Genomic DNA, 24,797 nt, shown 5'->3' with positions numbered 1-24,797 from the left:
TGATGGGGAAGTCTAGCACATCAGTGCAAAAGAAAAAGCTGAAGCAGCTGCAACAACCTTCAGCCAGAAGTACCGAGTGGATGATCCATCTCGGCCTCCTCCAGAAGACCCCAGTATCACAGATGCCAGTCTTCAGCCAATTCGATTCACTCCAAGTGATATCAAGAAATGGCTGAAGGCATTGTATACTGCAAAGGCTATGGGCCCTGACAATATTCCAGCAATAATACTTAAGACTTTGTGCTCCAAAGCTTGCTGCGCCCCTAGCCAAGTGAAGCACTCATCCATGAATGAATAATAAAAAATATACAGGTGAACCCAGTCCTCATGCTATGTGGCTGGTTTTGAATACTCCTTGAAGTGGAAAAGCAGGCAACTCAGATATAAGTAATTTCCATGAGATAAATAGTTGCTGGCGGAACATCGGTCATGTTTTAGTTTATGAATCTTACTTTACATAGTGTATAGTAACAAATATTTGAACAAAAAAGAGGATTCATCAAGTTCAATTTTTTTTAATTTCCAAAATAGGTCAACAGGTGAAAGGACAATATCCAAGGAGATCATCTGAAGAAAATGGACAGAACGGTCACTCTAATTCTGGCAGTAAGCAACAAATCATTTCTTGCTCTATAATAGGGTTGTTCTTTACCAGTTTGTGCTTATTGCAAGTTTAGCAATGGTGCAATGAAGTTTTTACATCGCAACAGTGATAAACTTGTATCGAATAAATGTGGAGTTAAGGACTGTACACTGTTAACCCACATGTTGGCAGTTCAAACCCTCTCAAAGCAAACTGTGAAACTGAATTCAATTAATCCAGATTTGTTTTATTCCTTTATGGGATATGGGCGTCACTGGGTAGGCCAGCATTTATTGCCCATTCCTAGTTGCCCTTAAGATGGTGGTAGTGAGCTGTCTTCTTGAAGCGCTGCAGTCCATGTGATGTAGGTACACCCACAGTGCTGTTAGGGAGGGAGTTCCAGGGTTTTAACCCAGTGACAGTGAAGAAACGGTGATATATTTACAAGTCACGATGGTGAGTGGCTTGGAGGGAACCTTCCAGGTAGTGGTGTTCCCATGTGCCCACTGCTCTAGTCCTCCTAGATGGTCAAGGTCATGCTTTGGAAGGTGCTGCCTAAGGAGCCATGGTGAGTTCCCACAGTGCATCTTGTAGAGGATACACACTACTGCCACTGTGTGTCTGTAGTGGAGGGTGTGAATGTTTGTGGATGGTGTGCCAATCAAGCAGGCTGCTTTGTCCCGGATGGTGTCAAACTTCTGGAGTGTTGTTGGAGCTACACTCATCCAGGCACCCATCACACTCCTGACTTGTGCCTTGTAGTTGGCAGGTAGGCTTTGGGGAGTCAGGAGGGAAGTTATTCGCAGCAGGAGTCCTAGCCTCTGACCTGCTCTTGTAGTCACAGTATTTGTATGGCTAGTCCAATTCAGTTTCTGGTGCTGAACACAGGACTTATGCTATGTGGCTGACTTTCATCATTCTCTGAGCTGGAAAAACAGGCAACTCAGTTATAAGTAATTAAATGCCATGTAATTCAACAATAAAATCGGACAGGCTGATGAACATCAGCCCTGTTATCATACCAGGATAGACTAAAGCAATCTCACTTCAATCGACCTGGCAAAGTCTTTGAGTTGGTGGCCATAATGGGAGAGTTGCCCTACAGGCTTGTAATTGTAAAATAATTCAATGCTCAGCTAATGTCATTAATTAAAGTAGATGGATGACAGTTAAGATTTATACTTAAAATTTCCTTCTGTAAAACTCATGACAGAGATAAATAGTTGCTGGTGGAATATCAAGTTATGCTTTAGTTTATGAATCTTACTTTATGTAATGTAACAAACATTCAAACAAAAGAGAGGATTCATCAAGTTCTTTTTTTTAATTTCCAAAATAGGTCAACAGGTGAAAGGACAATATCCAAGGAGATCATCTGAAGAAAATGGACAGAACGGTCACTCTAATTCTGGCAGTAAGCAACAAGTCATTTCTTGCTCTATAATAGGGTTGTTCTTTACCAGTTTATGCATATTGCAAGTTTAGCAATGGTGCAAAGAAGCTTTTACATCGCAACAGTGATAAACTTGTATCGAATAAATGTGGAGTTAAGGACTGTTAACCCACATGTTGGCAGTTCAAACCCTCTCAAAGCAAACTGTGAAATTGAATTCAATTAATCCAGATTTGTTTTATTCCTTTATGGGATATGGGCGTCACTGGGTAGGCCAGCATTTATTGCCCATTCCTAGTTGCCCTTAAGATGGTGGTAGTGAGCTGTCATCTTGAAGCGCTGCAGTCCATGTGAGGTAGGTACACCCACAGTGCTGTTAGGGAGGGAGTTCCAGGGTTTTAACCCAGTGACAGTGAAGAAACAGTGATATATTTACAAGTCACGATGGTGAGTGGCTTGGAGGGAACCTTCCAGGTAGTGGTGTTCCAATGTGTCCACTGCCCTAGTCCTCCTAGATGGTCAGGGTCATGCTTTGGAAGGTGCTGCCTAAGGAGCCTTGGTGAGTTCCCACAGTGCATCTTGTAGATGGTACACACTACTGCCACTGTGTGTCTGTGGTGGAGGGTGTGCCAATCAAGCAGGCTGCTTTGTCCTGGATGGTGTCAAGCTTCTGGAGTGTTGTTGGAGCTACACTCATCCAGGCACCCATCACACTCCTGATTTGTGCCTTGTAGTTGGCAGGTAGGCTTTGGGGAGTCAGGAGGGAAGTTATTCGCCGCAGGATTCCTAGCCTCTGACCTGCTCTTGTATTTGTATGGCTAGTCCAATTCAGTTTCTGGTCAATGATAACCCCCAGGATGTTGATAGTGGGGGATTCAGTGATGGTAACTCCACTGAATGTCAAGGGGCGATGCTTAGATTCTTTCTTGTTGGAGATGTTCATTGCCTGGCACTTGTGTGGTGCGAATGTTACTTGCCACTTGTCTGCCCAAGCCTGAATATTATCCGGGTCTTGCTGCATTTGGACATGGACTGCTTCAGTGTCTGAGGAGTTACGAATGGTTCTGAACATTGTGCAATCATCAGGAAACATCCCCACTTCTGACCTTATGAAGGAGCAGCTGAAAATGATTGGTCCTAGGACACTACCCTGAGGAACTCCTGCAGTGATATCCTGGAACTGAGATGACTGGCCACCAACAACCACAGCCATCTTCCTTTGTGCTAGGTATGGCTCCAACCAGCGAGAGTTTTCCCCCGATTCACATTGACTCTAGTTTTACTAAGGCTCCTTGATGTCACACTCGGTCAAATGCTGCCTTGCTGTCAAGGGCAGTCACTCTCACCTCACCTCTGGAGTTCAGCTCTTTTGTCCAATTTTGAACCAATGTTGTAATGAGGTCAGGACCTGAGTTTGGATTCCGCCAGGGCCACTGAGTATCAGTGAGACTGTTGTGAAAACTCAGCTGGACCACAGAATTCTTTTGGGAAGGGAGACTATCATCCTTAGTGCGGCATAGTGCTGAACACAGGACTTATGCTATGTGGCTGACTTTCATCATTCTCTGAGCTGGAAAAACAGGCAACTCAGTTATAAGTAATTAAATGCCATGTAATTCAACAATAAAATCAGACAGGCTGATGAACATCAGCCCTGTTATCTTACCAGGATAGACTAAGGCAATCTCACTTCAATCGACCTGGCAAAGTCTTTGAGTTGGTGGCCATAATGGGAGAGTTGCCCTACAGGCTTGTATATGTAAAATAATTCAATGCTCAGTTAATGTCATTAATTAAAGTAGATGGATGACAGTTAAGATTTATACTTAAAATTTCCTTCTGCAAAACTCATGACAGAGATAAATAGTTGCTGGTGGAATATCAAGTTATGCTTCAGTTTATGAATCTTACTTTATGTAATGTAACAAACATTCAAACAAAAGAGAAGATTCATCAAGTTCTTTTTTTTTTATTTCCAAAATAGGTCACCAGGTGAAAGGACAATATCCAAGGAGATCATCTGAAGAAAATGGACAGAATGGCCACTCCAATTCTGGCAGTAAGCAACAAATCATTTCTTGTTGTATAATAGGGTTTTTTTTCACCAGTTTGTGCATATTGCAAGTTTAGCAACAGTGATAAATCTTGTATAGAATGAATATGGAGTTAAGGGCTATACTGCTTACTCACACGTTGAGAATTCAAACCCTCTCATAGCAAATTGTAAAACTGAATTCAATTAATCCAGATTGTTGTGAAAAACCAAATGTGCCATGGAATTCTTTCAGAGAAGGGAAGCCATCATCCTTACTCATTGCGGCATATGGTTGAAGTTAGCCCTCATGCTGACTTTTAATGGCCATACATTAATGAGAATACTCAGTTATAAGTAATTGATGAATAAATAAAGGATTTAGCGATAAAATCGGATGGACAGATGAATAACGGCCTGGTTAATATAATAGATCAAGACTAAAGCAATCTCACTCAAATCGATTCGGCAAAGTCTATGGGAAGAACTTCCCACCCATCTTGGGGTAAGTGCAGGAGTGGACGTGGGCAGGCGCGCCTCCGATCGGCGCCCCCAATTGGGGACGGCAGCCATTTTACGTGGGCGGGCAGGAAGCACTATGTGCTCCCTATGCGGGTGGGGAGGGAGTTTCCCTCAGCCAGGAAGGCGTTCTTACGTGCATGCGCACGAAAGAGTGCACTCATCTCCCTGAGGCTAAGTGCTGCCTCAGGGAGATTGGCGCCAAATTTAAAAACGGAGGTGCAAAAACAAAATTTCCCTGACATGTCCCCTCATGTGACACTATCACATGAGTTGGGACATGTCCATCACTTTAAATCATACATTTATTAATTTTTTTAAAACCTTCATGAAACCTCATCCCGTCCGTGGATGAGGTTTCATGCTTTTTCTGAAGCCTGCCAAGGCTCCAGGCCTGCCCACCAACGCTAAGGTTGGACGGACAGGTCCATTAATGAAGTTAATAACTTTGTCAATGGCCTCAATAGGCCGCTGACTGGTCGGTGGGCGTACAGCTGAATCGGCTGCGCCCCTGCCAACCTAAAAATTGAAATGACATGGGGTGACGTCGGGAGTTCCGCCCATCATCCTGCATCATTTTACGTGTCGGCGAGCGGGTGCCAACCCCCACTCACCAACCTAAAGATCCTGGTCTATGAGTTGCTGGCCATTCTGGGAGAGTTGCCCAACAGGCTATATAAAATAATTCAATACCTAGCTGAGGATTATTAATTAGAGTAGATGGATGACAGTTACAATTTATAGTTAACATTTCCTTCTGTAAAACTCATGATAGTTGCTGATGGAAGTTATAGTTTGGACTAAAAATTGTTGTTTTTGTCATGTATATTAACAAATGCTCAAACTAAAAAGTGGATTCATTAAATTTAATTTTATTGTATTTTCAAAACAGGTCATCAGATCAAGGGACAGTATTCAAGGAGATCATCTGAAGAAAATGAACAGAATAGCGATGCCAATTCTACAAGTAAGCCATATATTTTTATGCATAAGGCAAACTCATCCTTTTGATGCACGAAACAAATATGCAAACCAAAATACAATTCATTCTTCTACATACCATTTCTGTTATTTATCAATTTTAGGTATTAATAGTTTTCATATGTATTATATAAAGGAATTCTAAACTTTTCAAAAACTAAGCAACATTGTTACTTTACTTCAAAACCCAAACTGTTAAATTACTATATTTTGATGAAACTGAGAAACAATGGTGGGAGTGGAACCCATATTAAAAGTAAATAACTATTTAGATTGTTTGAAATTAGTGGAAAAGGACAGGGGTTTAGTAGCTCTTTCAAAGCTTCATAGGCTCAGCAGGACAAATAGTCTACTTCTCTGCTGCAAATTTCTTGCTGCATATTATGTTTTAGCCTGTCAACATTTGGCCAGGGTATAAATTCAGCCAGAATAAAATGGCATTTTAAAAATTAATAAACCAGCTGGAAGCCTAGGAACTGAATCATGATCATGAAGCTGTTGGATTATCATAAAAACCCACTGGCTCACACGTCTTTTAGAAAAGAAACCTGGCATCTTCGACCAGTAAACTCTTAACTGATGTCTAAAGTGGCCTAGTAAGCCACATAGTTGTATCACTACAAAGAATAAGAATAAAATCGGAAGGACCACTCAGGTGGGTAGACATCAAATTAGGACAGAATAAAAGCACACTCAATCAAGTGGACCCTGCAAAGCCCTCATCACTAACATCTGGGGACTGGAGCCAAAGTTGGGAGGGCTATCCCAAAGACTAGTCAAGGTGCAGCCTGATATAATCATACCTATCAGCCAATGTCCCAGATTCCTTCATAACTATCCCCATAAATATTCTGTCCCACAAGCAGGGTAAACCCACTTGAGGTGGGGGCTCGGTGATACATAGCTGGATGAATGTGGCCCTGGAAATATTCATCATTGACACCAGATCCGTGAAGTTTCATTACTACAGATCAAACATGAGCAAGAAAATTTCCTATTAAAAAACACAAAGTGCTGGAAATACTCAACAGGTCTGGCAGCAGCTGTGAAAAGAAAAACAGAGTTAACATTAAGTCTCCATTCTGACGGAAACCTCCTGTTAATTACTAACTATGGCACCCCATCAGTTGATGAAATAGTACATGTTCCTGTAGAATACCATTTGGAGGAAGCATTGAGGGTAGCAAGGGAACAGAACATACTGTGGGACATCAATGTCCATCTCCAAGAGCGGCTCAGATGTAACATCATTGAAGGACACAACTGTCAGATTAGGCTTGTGGCAGGTGGTGAAAGAAACAACCCAAGGGAGTAACCAATTTAATCTCGTCCTCTCCAACCAACCCGTTACAAATGTGTCAGTGGTGATATAATGAATGGGGGTGATCACTGCACAGTCTTGTGGAGACAAGATCCTGGCTTTCCACAAAAGATACCTTTCATCATGTTGTACTGCAGGAACTCACCAAGGTTCCTTAGACAGCCCTTCCAAACCCACGACCACTGCCATCAAGAAGGATGAGGGCAGCAGACACATGGGAACACTGTCACCTGGCAGTTCTCCTCCAAGCCACACACCATCCTGATTTGGAAATATATCACTGTTCCTTCACTGTTGCTAGGTCAAAATCCTGGAACTCCCTCCCTAACACCAGTGTGTGTATATCTACACCACATGGACTGCAACAGTTCAATAAGACAACTCACCACCACCACCTTCCCAAGCGCAATTAGGGATGGACAATAAATGCTGGTCTAGGCAGTGCTGCCCACATCCCATAAATGAATTTAAAAAACCACCAGAGAGCTATGTGGAGTAGATTAATAGCAGATCTAGTCACTGAAAACTGGGCACCCATGAGGATAATGAGTAGTCATAAAATTGTATTTCATCACAACATGGAAACCTAGCCTGGTATATCTCTCACTCCTGCATCACCACTGATCCTGGTTCAATGGCAAATGCAGAAGGACATATCAGCAGCATTACAGATGTGCCTGAAAATGAAGTGCCAACTTGACGAAGCCACAACAAAGAAATAGCTACATGCTAACAGCTACAATTTGGCAACTAGGACCTTGGGGACTCAGCCCCAAGTGCAGTGATGCTAGCATTTACTCATTGCTGTGGACAGTCTGCACTCTTGCTTCCTTCACATCTTCCTCCAAGTGATACATAAAGAGTACCACCACTGACATCAGCTGAGATGAGCCTGTAGATTAGCAGGCAGTTTTCTCCAACTTGTTTGACCTGAAGCCTGAAACTACATGGAATCCATAGTCAATCTTGATGATTCCCAACTGTATACCAATGTGCTGCTAGAGCAGAATAAACCCAAGGTTGATGATGATGGAGAAGATTAAGAAGTTGGCTGATAAAATGTGCTTTTGTGGGCACAACTATCAGGTTGTTGTTTGACTAGGCGAAGGACTGCTCACTCAATTCCCATCAAATGTTATTGGGAGGATTAGTAGGTCAGTTCAATTACCTTATTATTGCTGAGCTTTGTGGAATTGTTTACAATAACCAGATTCATTGAACTCAATTTCGCAACGTGCCATTGTGGGATTTTAATTCATTCTCAGTGAATTGTTAATCCAGTACCACAAGCAGTAGGCTGCTGTATTCATTATCCCTACTTCATTAAATATCAAATACTTCTATGGGGTCTCTTCTCAGATGTCACTTCCTAAGACTGTTCTAACTTATCACTTTGTCTTCCACCACCATTCCCTGTAACACTGAAGACTGTCCTCCTCTGTATTACACCCAGGGCCTGCATGGGCCATTATAGACATCCATTTTGGCAACTAGAATGTGACACCATATTCCACATGAGGTACGGTCAAAGCACAAATTTACAAGAATGCTGGGAATCAAATTCAATAGATTTGGTATTATATCCCAACATCCTATTGTTTCATTTACTGTCAGCTCAAAATTCAGGCGTAATGAGCAACAACTTTTCAAAATTTCTCTCAGTAAATTCCATCTTGTCCATGGAAAACATGTTTTTCCTTTTTACTTTCAGTGTGAAGTGCCTTGTATTTAACCAAAACAAAAACAGAAAATGCTGGAAAAACTCAGCAGGGCTAACAGCATCTGTGGAGAGAAAAACAGAGTTAACGTTTCGAGTCAGTATGGCTTTTATTCAGAGTTTGTCCATATTTGACTTGACTAATCACTGACCAGCGCAGAAGCAAACTCTGTTATCTGTTTGTAAAATATCTATTTTTTTTTAGTTTACCCCCTGGTTGAGATTACTGTGCTCATAACTTCCTTTTGTGAAAATTATGATGCAGGCAGAAAAAGTAAATTGAAAACAATACTTGCAATGTGATTAACAAACTTTTAAGTGAAGATAAAACTTTTTCATCCTTACCAAAATAGGTGATGAATCTAATGGCCATGATTTGGAAGACATCGTAGAGAACAATGACCCTGATTCTTCTTCTTCTTCTTCCTCTTCCTCCTCCTCCTCTTCAGGTGAGCCATACAAAATTATTATTTACAGAACAGCATAGTTTTAAACACTATCAAGATTAAACGAACTATGTACATGATTATCTTTTTTCATTGCTCACCATTGCCTATTCTTCATGTATTAACTTGGAATACAGGTCTGAGCATGCAGTTCATTCTGGAAACTTGTCAAGATTTAGCTGGACACCTCTGTGACAGAATCAATATTCAACCATTTCACAGTTCAGTTGTGTTTTAAGCATAATTTTCAGCTAACCAGGAACCACATTTTTACATTGTTCCCAGGTCAAGAATGCAGGCAGGGAAATAAAATTACAATTAATGATTAGAATTGAACTAAATGTTAAAAAAAGCAGTCTAATTAAAACTATAAAGCAGCAAAAGAAAAAATTATGAATGAAAAATAAGCAAAAAGACAAAGAAATCACATTTGTCGAACATTTTTCTTGTGTTTTACAACATTTTACATGGGTTGTAAATGTTTATAACAATATTACAGTAAAACAATTAGAAGAAGCTGAGGTATAGTGACCTGGGTGGTATGATCTTTTCATGGGAAGACAAAGAAGGAAGTGAAGTTGGAAGAGGCTAGAGGAAATAAGTATCAATAAAGTGGTCAGAGTGACATTGTCTGTGATCAAGACAATGAGAGTTGGGAATTTTATCTACATATCTAGTCAGCTCCTGATTGAGAATAACTAGTTTCATTTCACTTTGGCCCTTTCATGGAAATTCTGTTAATTTTCGAACTGTGTGCTAAGCCATTGTGCAGTAATCAGCACCACCCCTTCCTCCCAAAACTCAATTCTGTTCTGAAATAATAATGGGACTAAAAACCCATGTCACTTTTGCTGTACTCCAGCCAGAAAAAACACACATGTGGTCAGAACATAACTACACTGGATTACAGCCTCAAATTGGGTGAGTGCAGGTTTCAAACAAGACAAGTAGCCTAGGATTGACTAGGCTGGGGACTATTAAAGCCAGAAGGTTCACGATTCCCAACCACTGAAAGGCCGGCTGGTTCAACAATACAAGGATGCTGGGTTGCATATGCGTGCCCCACTTGGGGTCCATGCCTACACCAAGGCCTGGACTGTTCTAGAAAGATATTAAGAAGATTTAACTTTTTTTCTTCATATGTGTTCCCTTACAAAGTGTGACATTAAGGCAAGTAGCTTTCCCTTCTGGAGACCAAGGCAGCCCAGCTTTCCCACACCACCCACAATTCCTTTATCTGCACAACCCCCGGCAGCAATTGACCAATTTTCCTGCCTCTGTGTAGAGGCAAAAGCCTTAGATGCACCCCAATAGTGTGCAGATGAGAAAACCACTCCCGAGTCTTAAAAGTCTACTAGGGATACTAGCAGAGGCTTTCAATTCTTTCCTTCCCAAAATTAGATTTGTTTTAATACAGCCAGGTGCTACAACCTGGCTTCTAACATTACTAGCTCACTAGATCCTCCCTGCACTTTAATACTGATCAAACCCGAAATTGAATCTGGAGTTTACGACAAATAATATGCTAGATCCCAAACAGCCACCCTGATCACAAATATGCTGTAAATAAGAGATTATAGTAAATATATAATATAAAACTTTACATTATTTTGATAGATCAAAGACAAAGATAAATGTAGCTGGTTTTCTTTTATGGTCTGAGATATTGTCATGTCTAAGCTTTGTATGGAAGTATTGATCTTAGTAATACAAAGATCATGTGTATTTAAATAAGTCAATCATAGATGATTTTAATAGTCAGTACTATAACACTCAATTCTTTGCTGTACTGCTATTAAACTTATATTGCATTCAAAATCTACTTAAGAACATCTTGATAAAGCCACACATTTCCTACTCATATGAAAGCTTAATCTATTTCAGCAGATATTTTTTACTGCCACTTCAACAAATGATAATGCAATATTCATCTAAAAAGTTCAGTTTAACATCTCATTATTCACTTTTCGACTCTTGCAGTCATATTTTACTGTAAATTGTACATCCATAGTAAAAAATGAAGAAACATATTTTCTAGTAAATTGGTTTCTGCTCCCAAAGTACTTTATATGGCAAATATGGGCAAACATAAAAATAAAACGATGGAACTTAATTCACATTAGCATACAACAAATAGTGCAAACTAAATGCCTCCTAACACGATAATCAGAATGACCTTTATTTCTTTTTAACAGAAGAACAATATGGAGAGCCAGGACCACCAGGTCCACCTGGATTACCAGGACCACATGGTCCACCAGGATACCCAGGAAAGCCAGGTTTTGGGCTGCCAGGACATCCTGGTAAGCCTGGACCACCAGGACCACAAGGATTATCAGCTATTGGAAAACCAGGCAGTCCAGGAGGACCAGGAAAGCCAGGTGTGCCAGGAGTTCCTGGACGAAAAGGGGATAAGGGAGTTCAGGGGATGCAAGGACCAAGAGGCCCTCCAGGACCCAGTGGACCACCTGGGTCAGCTGGGTTATCTGTCATTGGTAAACCAGGGGCCAAAGGATCACCAGGTCCTCCAGGAACACTCGGATTTCCTGGAAGAAAAGGGGATCCAGGATACCCAGGTCTGCCTGGGCCAAAAGGGGACAAAGGAGTTGGAAGCCCAGGGCGTCCTGGTGATAAAGGTGCTCCAGGACCACATGGTCCACCAGGACCACCTGGGTCAGAAGGTAAAGGACACAAAGGGGCCCCTGGTGACAAAGGTGAACCAGGGCACAAAGGTGAAAAGGGATCACCAGGGTCACCAGGACATCCAGGTAAACCAGGCCAAAATGGTCCACCAGGACCATCTGGAAAAGAAGGAATCGGGAAGCCTGGAATACAGGGACCACGAGGAGCTCCTGGGATGAAAGGTCACCCTGGTCTGCAAGGTTTGCCAGGTTCACCTGGATTGCCAGGCATCGGAAAGCCAGGTCTGCCAGGACTCAAAGGACACCCAGGTTCCCCTGGTTTGAGTGGAAAGCCTGGTGATAAAGGAGAGAAAGGATCATCCGGAGAACCTGGACCTCGTGGCCCTGTAGGATCACCTGGGCCACCAGGAATAAAAGGCCCAAAAGGTCCACCAGGTAATGTTGGTGCACCTGGAGAAAAAGGTCATCCAGGACTAATAGGTCCAAAAGGGCCTTCAGGCCCAAAAGGTGAGCCTGGACAAAAAGGTGAGCAAGGGAAGTCAGGGCCTCCAGGAAAGCCAGGTGGAGAGGGTAAAAAAGGAGAACCAGGCCCAAGTGGCAAAAAAGGTGATAAAGGGCCAATTGGGCCACGTGGAAAAGTAGGTAGTCCAGGTCCTCAAGGTCCTCAAGGACCACAAGGGTATCCAGGCGAACCTGGAAAGAAAGGGCTTCCTGGAATACCTGGTTCAGTCGGTTCAACTGGGTCTCCAGGCTCTCCAGGACACCCGGGAGTAAAAGGAGATCCCGGAGTTCCAGGTCCACCAGGTTCTCCGGGTAAATTTGATGGAAAAATCATCAAGGGGCCAAGTGGCCCATCTGGACCAAAAGGAGCACCTGGTCTACCAGGAATTCCAGGAGCCCCTGGTCCAGCAGGCCCACCAGGAGAAATTATTATGCCAAAAGGAAAATATGCAGGTTTTAATGGTTACATCAGTTCAGGTGATGTGGTGAGTCCTGTTCCAGCATTCACAGCCATTCTTTCTCAGCCATATCCTTCAAAAGGGAAACCAATAGTGTTTGACAAAATACTGACCAATTCAAATAACAACTATGATTCATCAAAAGGAATCTTCACATGTGAAATATCAGGCATCTACCAATTTTTTTATCATGTACATGTCAAGGAAGCAAATGTTTGGGTTGCATTATATAAAAACGATGAACCTGTAATGTACACATATGATGAATATACGCCACAATATGTTGATCATGCCTCGGGAACCGCTATCTTACATTTGGATGAAAATGACGAAGTTTATGTACAACTGCCTGCAGAGAAGTCTAATGGCGTATATTCTTCTGAGTATGTATATTCATCATTTTCTGGATTGTTAATAACACCATCATGATGTATGTCAATTTAAAAAAGCAGAGCTGTGAATTTAAATCTGACCAAGTCAGTTAAGATTGCAAGGAAATTCATGAAAAATGGCATAAATATCCAACAAATGTCAGTGTAACAAATCACTGCAGTATTTTTAAAGGAATAATATGCCTTTCAGGAAAGTAAACATTACTTAGCACATTTGCTAAAAGCAAGATCTTTTAATCTCATTGTGTGTATACAGGTCCTACAGATAAAAAAAACTGAACTTTTGACAAATTATACCAGAAATTATATGCAGTCGTGCCAATTGGTCACTTCAAATTTTTGATTTAGGAACATTCTACGACAACACTGATCATTTTATGATGTTATTCCGCTTGACTGTATGGCCTCAGGATATTTGCTTTGTTAGCATCTTTGCAAACAATATATGTTAATGTGAAAAGTATGTTCCTAGCTGCATGAAATGCCATTTTTGGGCTGCATTTACATTACAATTGCAGCATCAGTGAAAAGCAGTTTTGAAGTCGTAGTGCAAATCTGGAAGTCTCACATTAACTTCACTCCCAAAAATTAGGACAAACCTTAGATTCTGGATTCACATTACAACTTTAGAGTTGGTATGAAGCAAAACTGTTTTGCGCAAATGCTAGTTACAGTGTAACTACAGCCTCAAGTGTAGTCTTAAGTTGTCCTCATTGTCTTCCAACAAAAACCGTTTGCAGTATCCATTATTTTTAATTTAATACTTGAAGTTTCAGAACTTTAGGGATTAGATTATGTTCTATGATTTCCATATTTTAGTTAATGCCACTATTTCTTCAAGAGCAATAAACATGAATACGACGATTCCATTGTTCTGTTTACAACTTGCCTTTTCTTCAAAAGCAAAATAAACATTAAAAGCAAAGATTGATTTTTCTTAATGATTACACTTGAAATGAAAACATTTATTAAAATTTCAAATCATATTACTGATGAATTAGAAAAGTTATGTGTAAATAAATGATTATGCCATATATAACTTTGTTTATATCCTCTTACTCTTGTCTGCATAAGTGTATATAACTTAATAATATTGAGCATGTTTATATTTGATTTTATAATAGCATGAACATGTTGGATATTATAACAACACAATATTGAACTGCTGCAATACATTTTGACCAATGGTTGCTTGACATAACTATAAGCTTACAAAATCTTGAGCAAGATCTGATCACACAGAACAAATTACCTCTCATCAATCTGTTCGTGATACTAATCTGAAATGACCAACTCGTCTCCACATAGCTCAGGATGATGTCATTTAGATCTGCAACATCCTTTTTGAGTGCATACTGGTACAAATGTTGCAACAGTCTTGAATACCATTGTGCCTGCTGTGTTACTTCATTTAGAACCCTCCACTGAAGATTTGTACCATAATGATCCACTGGACGAATTTGAAACTCACTTTAGTTTGATAAAATGTTTTCAGAATTCATCAATGCAGTCCTTTTTTCCTTATGTAGATAACCTGTTATATAACCTAATGTAAAATAATTATTCTTTGAAATGGGCATGTGATCAGCAGTTCCACATTCTCTTCTGACAAATGTTTTGCCCTGTCATCTTCCAGGTTCTGAATTTCTTATTTATGCGAGTGCACAAAGTGCTATGCATTATCACATATGGGCATAAAATTCTTCAGTGTCCCACAGGGTAAAATCACCTGTGTCACCACCTTTTAAGAAAACCTCTGTTCTGTGTAGGCTATGAAATTCCTGTACACATTTGTGTGCAACAGCCTCATTTTAAGCCATCTTTGCCCAAAACAAACAATGAAATTTAAAGAAACCAAGTATTTTGAATGTCCAGTAAAACAATTATAGTGAAAGCCAGAAAACTTAAAATGGTAAAAGAGTAAAACAGAGTTCCATGTCAAGTTAACCAGAAACAGAATATGGCGTAGGCCAGGAGGGAGCAGTGTAAAATAAAAAAGAAAACTATACCTATTCTACATTATATACCATTCTTCGTCATTTGTTCAACTTTCACATACCATCAAGTATAACAAAGTTCAAATACAAACACAGTTGTTGAGATTAAAGACCCGACACCTCCAGACCAGCCTGAGATACTTTGTCGCTAAGTTGTGAAGTCAAGCTAATATGCTTGGGGGAATCATGCAAAACATTACTTCCTGGTTTCTTTTGCAAACAAGTGGTTACAGAATGAGTTAATTGTTACAGATCCCTGATGAATCCTATCCCATCAAGGAGCAACACTCTAGTTTCTAGTTTGTTAAATATTGTTCAATGATTGACTTTAAGTAAACCTTTATCCCCATGGAAACCACAGCCCACCTTTCCTTGAACTTCAAACAAATGATGCCCCTATCAATAAAAAAATTAGGTTGTACCTAAAAAGTTTCCCAGTTTTTGAGAAAAGTGGAATTCAAAAAATAATCTTAGGCAAAAATGATGGAGCTTAGGAATTGTTCTATCCACAGTATAAGAAGAGCCTACACCAACATGTGAAATTCACTAAATCTTTCTGCAATGTGAGGACTTGTAAGGCAAGCCTAGATTTCAAAAGCTCACAACCAAATTCAAGTTTTTACATGTGGATAACCTGACAAACATGAGTGGGGTACTTTAAAGGCACAGTAAAAATGAGTGGAATATCATACTGCAAAAACATGACAGTAATGTCCGCAGCAGCAGAAATGCTTTCCTGTTGGTGTGGGAAAGATTGTCCAGGGGCCAACAGTGTTGCCATATCTCACAACTACCAATAAACCCCACACGCTGGTATTGTGTTTTGCAAACACCTATTTTTCCACCAACTCAGAAAATCAAAGCATAGCCTCCACAATCAACGATTCTAGTAATTGCAGAATGATTAAAGTAGAGACCATGGCAACATATAAGGTTACATTTGATCGATGTTTGAAGGAAAAGGGGAACAACAGGATATGGAAACAAAGTGGGAGCATAGGATTGGATTACTGCCTAGGTGGACGATAAATACTAACATGAACTGATTGGGCTAAATGGCCAGTTTCCATCTTGAAATTTCGATGTGAAATCTATATGAATCAAGAAGAATTTTCTTTTTAGAAAAATCCATGATGAAAAACTGAAAAATGCATTACAATAAACAACCTATTGAACTATATCTGCCTTCCATAGTACATATATATATATATATATATAGTGTATATATATATATATATACACATTACATGCATTATTCAAATGAATAATGGAAAAATTCCAATACACAGCATTTCATAAACATTGCTCACAAAGCAAGATTAAATGGGGTTATCAATTATGCAGATTTGATTTTGTAAATTCCTATGGGTACAATTAGTCCATACATTAGTTACAAATTAATTCTGGTTACTTTGATCATGAACCTTCCGGCAATAATTTTATTCCTATGGTCCTTCACAGTAGATCAACCTTTTTGAGCACCAAAGGTCTTTTAAAACATCCATGTTCATTAAAAAATTAAAAATGATTTTTCTGGCACAATGAGCTTTGTTACCAGATCTACCTTATTCAAGGGAGAGCAGAAAAATCTTGTTCAAATGTAAGGTTTGAGGAATCTTGCGTTCTGTGAACAAGATTTCCACATAATTATCTCACCCAGAAATTTCGGGCCATTCAACATGAAAATGTTTTGCAAGAAAATAAGGCTGCTATGTAATATACTTTCCTCACCTTAATATCAACCAATCCTTGTTCTTTTCGATACATCAATTGCCACATGCCTGATGCAGTCCTATAAATTCAATTGATCCATCATCACAAAATATTAGAATTCAATGTTAAGTGAATGTTGAATGAGCTGGCAAAGATTATTTAAATGCCAAAATCTGAAAACCTTTCCAGTGGAAGCAAGGCTTGATTTCCTTCCCTCCCTAATACCTGCTCTCACCCTCCCCACCACAGTCAACCAGGTCCCAGTTTGTTCCATGGGTGAGGGTTGCACTTGCAAGGCAGCATTTATTGCTGGTTCCTTGTTGTCCAGATCCTTAAGGGGTTGACCACAAATTTGGGAATGGAGCCAAGTGTAGGCCAGACAAAGTAGGATGCCTAAAGGTTAGGGTTTGGCCCCCATGAGCAAAGGGTCTCAATTATTTGTGCGGTATATTAATAGATTACAACTATAGATGAAAGAAATATGCTTGCATATTACTAATTTCTGAGAATGATACAGAACATGATCCTTTTTATCAGTGATCTTTGCATATTTATAGTTTCAACTGGTTTTCCATGGATAACCCTTACTTTCTTATCTTATAGGTTGCTTTTATGCTGAAAAATGGATTATATTATCAGGTCTATTGGTTGGCTCCACTGCATCATTCTGGAGAAATCAGGTTGTTCTTTAGGTTATATCCCTACCTTCTACTTATGTTGCCTTACCAAGCTAATTTAATCAACATTTGCTTTGGGGATTTGATAACATTTTGACAAACTTCTTAGAATGGCATAGAGAAAGAAGGTATTGGAAATTCACAGCTGCTCAGTTAGTATCCGTAAAGAGAAAAGTTTGAACATTTTGTAAGTGCAATCAATCTGTCCTAACCTTTCTTTTCATAAATCTGACTGACCTGCTGTGAATTTAAATAATTTTCTATTTTTATTTCAGAGTTGCATTTTTCTATTTTGTTAGTTTTACATGCTTTGTATTTTAATACATGACACTGTTTTTGCACTTTTAGCAGATGCTTAAATTAATAACTTATATGTGACAAGGTTTACTTCATTCCAGTGGCAGGAGTTTCCCTACAGCCGTTATCTTCCTTAAGACATTACTTTCTGTACATAACTTGAGTGGCTCAGCCGGTAGCGCTCCTGCCTTGGATCCCGGGTTCAAGTCTCACTCCAGGACTCGTTGGCTATGGAAAAAGCATTCATGTGGCTCAATGCAGGTTGTTAGTCAGCCTGCAAAATCATTCCAACATTTCACACACCCTTCTCCAAAGAAGAAGTGTGAAGATATGCACAGCAACAATATAAGGATTCAATTTGTGATATCAGCACCACCATAGCTATCCATTTATTCCCCACCACCACCTCCATATATGCCTAAACACTAAGAGATTTTGATTATTCAAGTACCAATTACTAGGTGGCATCAGTCCTAGCCCTAGTTTCTCTACTACATGATTCTAAAGATCTCAGAAAACATATCACCTGCCTAGTTCAAATTTTAGTTTGTTTTATCAGAAAATCTCCTATCCATTATACAAAAAATGTAGTGAGTTTGATTGTGGTTGAAGGTGAGGAAAACCATTTTTTTAAGAAAAAGCCACTCAGCTCACTCCTCTAATATATAAACTAGAATTCACATATCTTGCATCTACTCAAAACCACTCAAATACTTTTACCTTATTTAGAAGAGTATTCCAATATGTCTTCCAAACTAATCTTTGAGAAAAGATACTTTCCCTGATATTGATTCTAGATTTGCTTTTCAACCATTCCTATTTTCATCCTTTAGCATTAATTTAGCATACTTTAAAGTAATAAAATAGGTTTGCCTAATCTGTACAGGTCGAGTTTTCCTTATCCGTAAATCTAAAAACCGAACAAATCCTAAAACCGCACTTTTTTTGAACCTTATCGGCCTTTAGGATGGAAAGTCTAGTTGTTGTCTGCACTGTTTACCTTGTGTTTTTTGTGATGAATATGTCAAAAAGAAATTTATTACAGGTTACTCTGTATTTATTATTCAGTGATACATCTTACTTTTCTAGCCATTTTATTAACTTTATACTATAGCTAGCTGAAGTTTCGGCTATTGTAATGTAAGTTTATATGCGGTATCCGAAAACCAAAATTATCTGAAATCCGAAATGCAACTGGCCCCAAGGGTTTCAGATAAAGGATACTCGACCTGTACCACTTATTATATCATATACTTTGCTCAGGTCCATCTTCAAATGCCTTTTAGTTTTCTCACAGATCATTTTTTTTGCTCTGGAAAAAAATTGTTACACAAAAGTCAATTTGATCAGTTTTGTCATTCTTTTCTCCATCTATTCTAAACAAGTGCTGATTTTTTTGACCTTTGTCCCTGGAGGCCATCCACTTCCCTCAGTTTTTTGGGTTTCCACTTTTAGTATAGCCCTGGGATTTCTGGGGCATGCCTGAAGGGAGCAAAAAAATGTCCTGCACCAGGGAAGCTCCTTTATTACAGCCATGCAAATCAGGCAGCAGTAAACATTTCCTTCCTCTAATCACATTTTCCAGGAAAATTTCTTGTCCGGCCTGCCCTCAAACACACACTGGCCAATGGTTTTGTAGGGATCCTGGGGCCAGAGCAAAGAGTTTAGGAGGTCGGCCTCACTGCATTTAAAAACTCCTGCCCCAGGTGTCCAGGTCAAATAAGTAGCCAGAGGGGTAACTTCAGCCACATCTCAACATTACAACACTCAAATGGTCTCAAGCCATTTTCCAGTGGCATTTCCCTTCACCCTCTTTAGAATCTTCCTAGACGGTCAATAACAATATACAAAAATATCCTACTAAATTTTGGAAACTAATTATTTGGAAAGGGTTTCATTTATGCTCTTCAGGAAAAAGCTGTGTGACCACATTCTTTCAATATTTCTCCAGGAGAAAGAGAGAGCAGCGACTTCTCAGCCGCTACCAAAGGATAAACCAGTACTTTTCCTTCCGACTTACACCTTGTTGGTGAATATGATTGGGTTACATTGTTTCTCTCTTCCTCTTTAAAGGTCCTGATTCTTGCTTGGATATGGCTTCATAGATATTCAGTACCTGGCCCAAGAGATCAGTTATTTTTGAACCTAACTAATTGCAATCGCTTTTTATTGTTCCACCATTGGTGGCTAAGCCTTCAGTTGGCCAGGCCTTACGTTTTGAGATCCCCTCCCTAAACCCCTCAGTTTCTCACTCAACTTTTAAGATATTATTTAAACCCTATCACTTTGGACAAGCCTTTAGTTACCTATAATATCTCATTACGTGGCATTTTTTGTTTGATAATGCTCCTGCAAAGCACCTTGAGACATCTTACGATCTTAAATATTCTATATAACTGCAAGATGCTGTTAAAGCAGTCGGTATAGACAGAATCACAGCTGGAATCAACAATAGCAATCCACGAGCTGCCACCAATACAGATAGTTTGATCATTCCTAACCCATTGGTTCAGAAAATAATTGCTGTGCCCCAGTGACAGCTTTGGTTGAGATCCAGAATTCAACCTAGGCTGGAGGTAAAACCTGGCATCTTCTCATATGCATATTTCTGCACAATCTCATACTGCATTAAGAGAAAAACTATCAAGTTAGATTGCTTTATCTTTCTCCCCTTTATCTGTTTTGCTTTTTGCACTCTGCCAAAATTATCTTCCATGCTCCCAAGTTCCTGGCTATAATACTCACAGTTGAACATCCTTTTTGTGTGGCAACACTGACAAAGCTTATTTTTATTGTCCATCCCTAGTGGATATTGAGAAGGCAGTGATGGAATTCTCCTTGAATCTCAGCTATCATTAACGGGTCATTAAAAGGCAAACACATTTGTAGAATTACAGCCATATGTAGCCCTGATTGGCCAGGGGATTAATGAACTAGACTACAGTTATAATGGTCATTTTCCTGGAACTAGCCCATAAATTGCCAGATTTATTTCATTCAGTTTCATACATGCCATGATGTGGTTTGAACTAATCACCGCTAGCTTCCTAAGCCAACCACACAATCCCTGCACTACATGTAATGGGCTGACTTCTTCTCTGATGTCAAAGGAAGATGACAATAACTACTAGTTCTGTCTACCTGAGATTTTCCTGAATTGCCTCGACTCATTCAGCTCTCTAATTGATATTCCAGGTTCATGATGGTGGTTTTGCTACTGTTCTGGTGACTGTGAACTTGGTTTTTGCTTTTGGATTGACCTTCACATGATGATGCTTTCATGGACAATTAACACATTAGCACGAAAGGGGTGCACAATGCAATTGTACACTACTTGTTGATTACTATATGCTGTAAATTATAATTAAAAAGTTAAAAATAGACAATGCTGAATCTGAATTCTGTTAAACTGAAGGCGATCATTTAAGTAGCATTGAAATAACCTGGCATAATGATCCAATAAGATTTTATCTTCTCTCTCCAGCCCCCACCCGTAACTAAAAAAAAATGAGCATTGTTCAATTTCTTTTTTCTTTATTTTGAGGAAAATTCATGATTCAGAATTTGATGGAAGGATGGGAATTTATATCACACTGAATAAAATTATGAAACGGCTGAAACAGAGTATTAATAATTGTAGCTCAAAAAGATGAATGGTAATAAATACACATTTAGAATATAATTTACAACCAACTAAAGGTCAAAGCTTGCTCAGAAGATTTTAAATCACAAGCTCTGATTCAACCACCCCAAATAATACCACACATGCCACTCTCCTTAGCCAAATTCTCCAGTGTTCTGGAACATCCTAGATGGCAAAGTCGATCCTAGGTATTGGGTTCAAACAGGTGATTGATAAAGAATAAATTACCAGCCCCTAGAAATAAACTATATTAACGAGTGCTCAGAGACAGGGAGCCACCTTCGTCAGGCAGTTGCCTTTTTCAGATGGAGGATGGACCAGAGAATATGGAAGAAGACCAGGGCAAGAGTTCCCAAACCACTTTGGCTAGAGAGCAGAATGTTACCATCACAAGCCACTGATATCAGAACACTGTGCCAACCGTCCATTCGTCCTCTGGGATCAGTGAACCACTCAACTGTCCCAGGTTGTATACTTTTCCTTGGTTTCATTGTTGGCATCCAGGTTTGGGGCATATGCACTGACCACAGTGGTGACTTAGCTCCTCGCCAGTTTGTGACAGTCATGAACTGCCTATTTCTTCCAAGTGGAAACTCATGAAGCTGGTTCACAAGTTCATGCTTGATGGCAAATCCAACTATGACCTCTGCGTTGGTATTCTGATATCCTTTTCCAGAAGAAAATATAGCCACCTCATCTATATTTTTACTGATGCATAAAAGAAGATGCAACTTACATTCAACTGTCAGACGATCAAAGTTTTCCATCAGCAAGTTCCAAATGTACACATCCAGCCCCATTGGTTGGCGTTCATGATATGTACCTGGAAAATGTGGTACACACACCTCGGAAGTTATCTTTCACAGAAACCTGACATTGACGAAAAAATCCTGACATCGCCTGAAATCTGCTGGTGCAGCCTTTGGCCACCTGAGCAAGCGAATGTTCGAAGATCACAACATCAAACCTGAAACCAAGCTCATGGTTTACTATGCAGTCATGATCCCGTCCTTACTGTACATAGCTGAAACACAGACAACATATAGGAGGCATCTCAAAGCACTGGAATCATACCATCGAAGCTGCCTGTGGAAGATGTTGCATATTAAGTGGGAGGACAGACGCATCAACACCAGTGTCCTCTCACAGGCAGTCACCACAAACATTGAAGCTATGATCATCCACATATCAGATACCAGGCTCCCAAAGCAGGTCTTCTTCTCCCAGCTCAGTCAGGGCAGACGCACCAGAGGAGGTCAAAATAAGCACTTTAGGGTGTACTGAAAGCCAACATGAAGAAATGTAACATTGACATCAACTCCTGGGAGAACATCACCTTGGACCGAACCAAATGGTGGCAGAGTCTATGGGAAGGATCCCAACATTTTGAAACCCAACAAAATGAAGTGGAAAAGTGAAAGCAGCAGAAAAAAAAAATGCCATGACCTGAACTGATAATGCACGACCAGACATCCCACATGACAACAAATGCCCTTTGTGCCATAAAGTCTGCAGATCCCGAAATACCCTCATCAGCCATCTTCAGACTCATGGAAGACAGTCATCCTTGCTAGCAGGAGACAGCCAATATTAATACTTTTCCTGTCTATTTAGCTTATGCATCACATCTAAACTATTGCTTCTTAATAAATTAACTTAAAATTACTTATGATTATTCAACTGCCTATCTTAGGTACCTGTGGCTCTCGAACCCAAAATATTACAGCTAATCAACTTTAGAATGTGCTCAATTTTGCCCAATTTGGGAACAGTGCAGAGTTGGCAATATATTCTCTCAAGCACTGCCTACCTGCATTTTAATAGCAGCATAATCTGTCCCCAGCTATGTTTCTAGATCAGAACTGGTAAATAATATAGTGAACAAAACTAGTGAAAAATACAGCAACTTTTCCTTTGTGTGTTACTCTGACGACCTTCAACATAAACATTATAATCAACTCTCTTTTTGCCATAAAACGGAAACAAGGTCCAGTGCAATTAAGCAATTTAGAAAACTTAAGAATTATAACACAAAATGTCTTCCTGCATTATAAAGGATCATTACACGACACAAATAGCAGCATTACAAGAAACAAAAGCTGAGAAATGAAAAACAAGGGAAACGGAAGATGGCACAACAGAATCATAACATCTCATTATTCTGGTAGATCAACACAATCCAACAACAATCATTCTGAATGAAGCAGATTATATATAATCGTTATACACATCCTGTCATATGTTAGAAGCCTTGTATATAGCACACATTTCCTGGTCACAATTCAAGTGTTCCAAGTTAGTATATCTTCCAACTCACTCCATGCTATGCCACAGGAGGTATGCTGGCATATGTACAAACAGATTTTGAAAATTGCTGTAAAGAAAGACATGTTGCCAAAACTTTTTGTCTTGCACTTATCAGGACAAATGTAAGTGCGCCAAATTTCGAAGAATCACAACAATTTATACTACAGCAGGAAAGGGCGCTGATTGGTTGGCAAGCTGAATCCAATTGGCTGAGGCGTAACCATGGAGAAAGCAACGAGGAACTACAGGCACCCCAAGTTCTGAATACTGATAATTCAGAAATAGCAATTTAAAGTTTCAAAAAAGCAAATAAGTGTATAACCTTACCCCAAATAGCAGGTATTAAATACAGCATGCTGCACAGTATTTCACTGTCATAACGTAAGGAAACAAGAAACAGGAGGCAAAGTAGGTCATACAAGCCCTCCATTTAATAAAATCATGGCCTCAACTCAACTTTCCTTCCCAATTCCCATGTCCCTCTATTTCATTCAACTCTAAAAAGCTATCTATCAATCCCAGTCTGAAATATACTCATCATCTGAACATTCACAAATCTCTGGGATAAAAAATTCAAAAGATTCCCAACTCTCGGAATGAGGATATTACTCATTCTGATCCCCTTATCCTGAGACTGAAACAATGCTTCCTTTGTTCTTGACTTGCCAGCTTTGGACACAACCTCACAGCATCTGCCCTGTCAAGAATTTTATCTCAGAATTTTATATGCTTCAATTAGACCATCTCCCATTATTCTAAGCTCCGGAGAATTAAGGACCATTCTCCTCTATCTTTCCTCATAAGTTATCCCTCTCATCCCAGGGATCATCTACTGAACCTTAGTTACAAACTCTCAAAGACAAATATATCCTTCCTGAGGTACAGAAGCCAAACATTGTACAATACGTCAGTGATGGTCTCATGAAAGCTCTGCATAAATGAAGCGAGGCATCTTTACCCTTCTAATAAATGCCAATATGCCATCTGCCATCCCAATTGCTAGCTGCGTCTGTTGGTTAACCATGTTTCTTGTACGATGACACCAAATCCATGTGAAAAACAACATCTAATAGTTTCTCATGACATAAAAAGTATTCAGTTCTTCTCCTCCTCACCAGAAACGATCAATCTCTCAATTTCCCACATTATACGCCATCTGCCACCTTTTTGCCCAATGA

General features: G+C 39.7%; 2 protein-coding genes across 3 annotated transcripts in view; one reads left to right on the top strand and one right to left on the bottom strand.

Moving 5' to 3' along the window:
- nt5dc1 (5'-nucleotidase domain containing 1) overlaps positions 1-24,797 on the bottom strand; it is a 602,479-nt gene that overhangs the window by 527,175 nt on the left and 50,507 nt on the right. The gene's annotated exons all lie outside the window — the stretch shown is intronic.
- LOC121278070 (filaggrin-2-like) overlaps positions 1-24,797 on the top strand; it is a 64,974-nt gene that overhangs the window by 21,906 nt on the left and 18,271 nt on the right. The window contains exons 5-10 of the mRNA XM_041188125.1: positions 532-606; positions 1,923-1,997; positions 3,961-4,035; positions 5,420-5,494; positions 8,900-8,995; positions 11,188-13,005. Of these exons, the coding sequence (XP_041044059.1) occupies positions 532-606; positions 1,923-1,997; positions 3,961-4,035; positions 5,420-5,494; positions 8,900-8,995; positions 11,188-13,005 (2,214 nt within the window). The remainder of the gene's footprint in view (positions 1-531; positions 607-1,922; positions 1,998-3,960; positions 4,036-5,419; positions 5,495-8,899; positions 8,996-11,187; positions 13,006-24,797) is intronic.

This window comes from Carcharodon carcharias, chromosome 5 (assembly GCF_017639515.1).
Source record: "Carcharodon carcharias isolate sCarCar2 chromosome 5, sCarCar2.pri, whole genome shotgun sequence".
Taxonomy (NCBI): domain Eukaryota; kingdom Metazoa; phylum Chordata; class Chondrichthyes; order Lamniformes; family Lamnidae; genus Carcharodon; species Carcharodon carcharias.
Note: the sequence above shows the minus strand (reverse complement) of the source record. Positions and strands in the feature narration are given on the sequence as shown.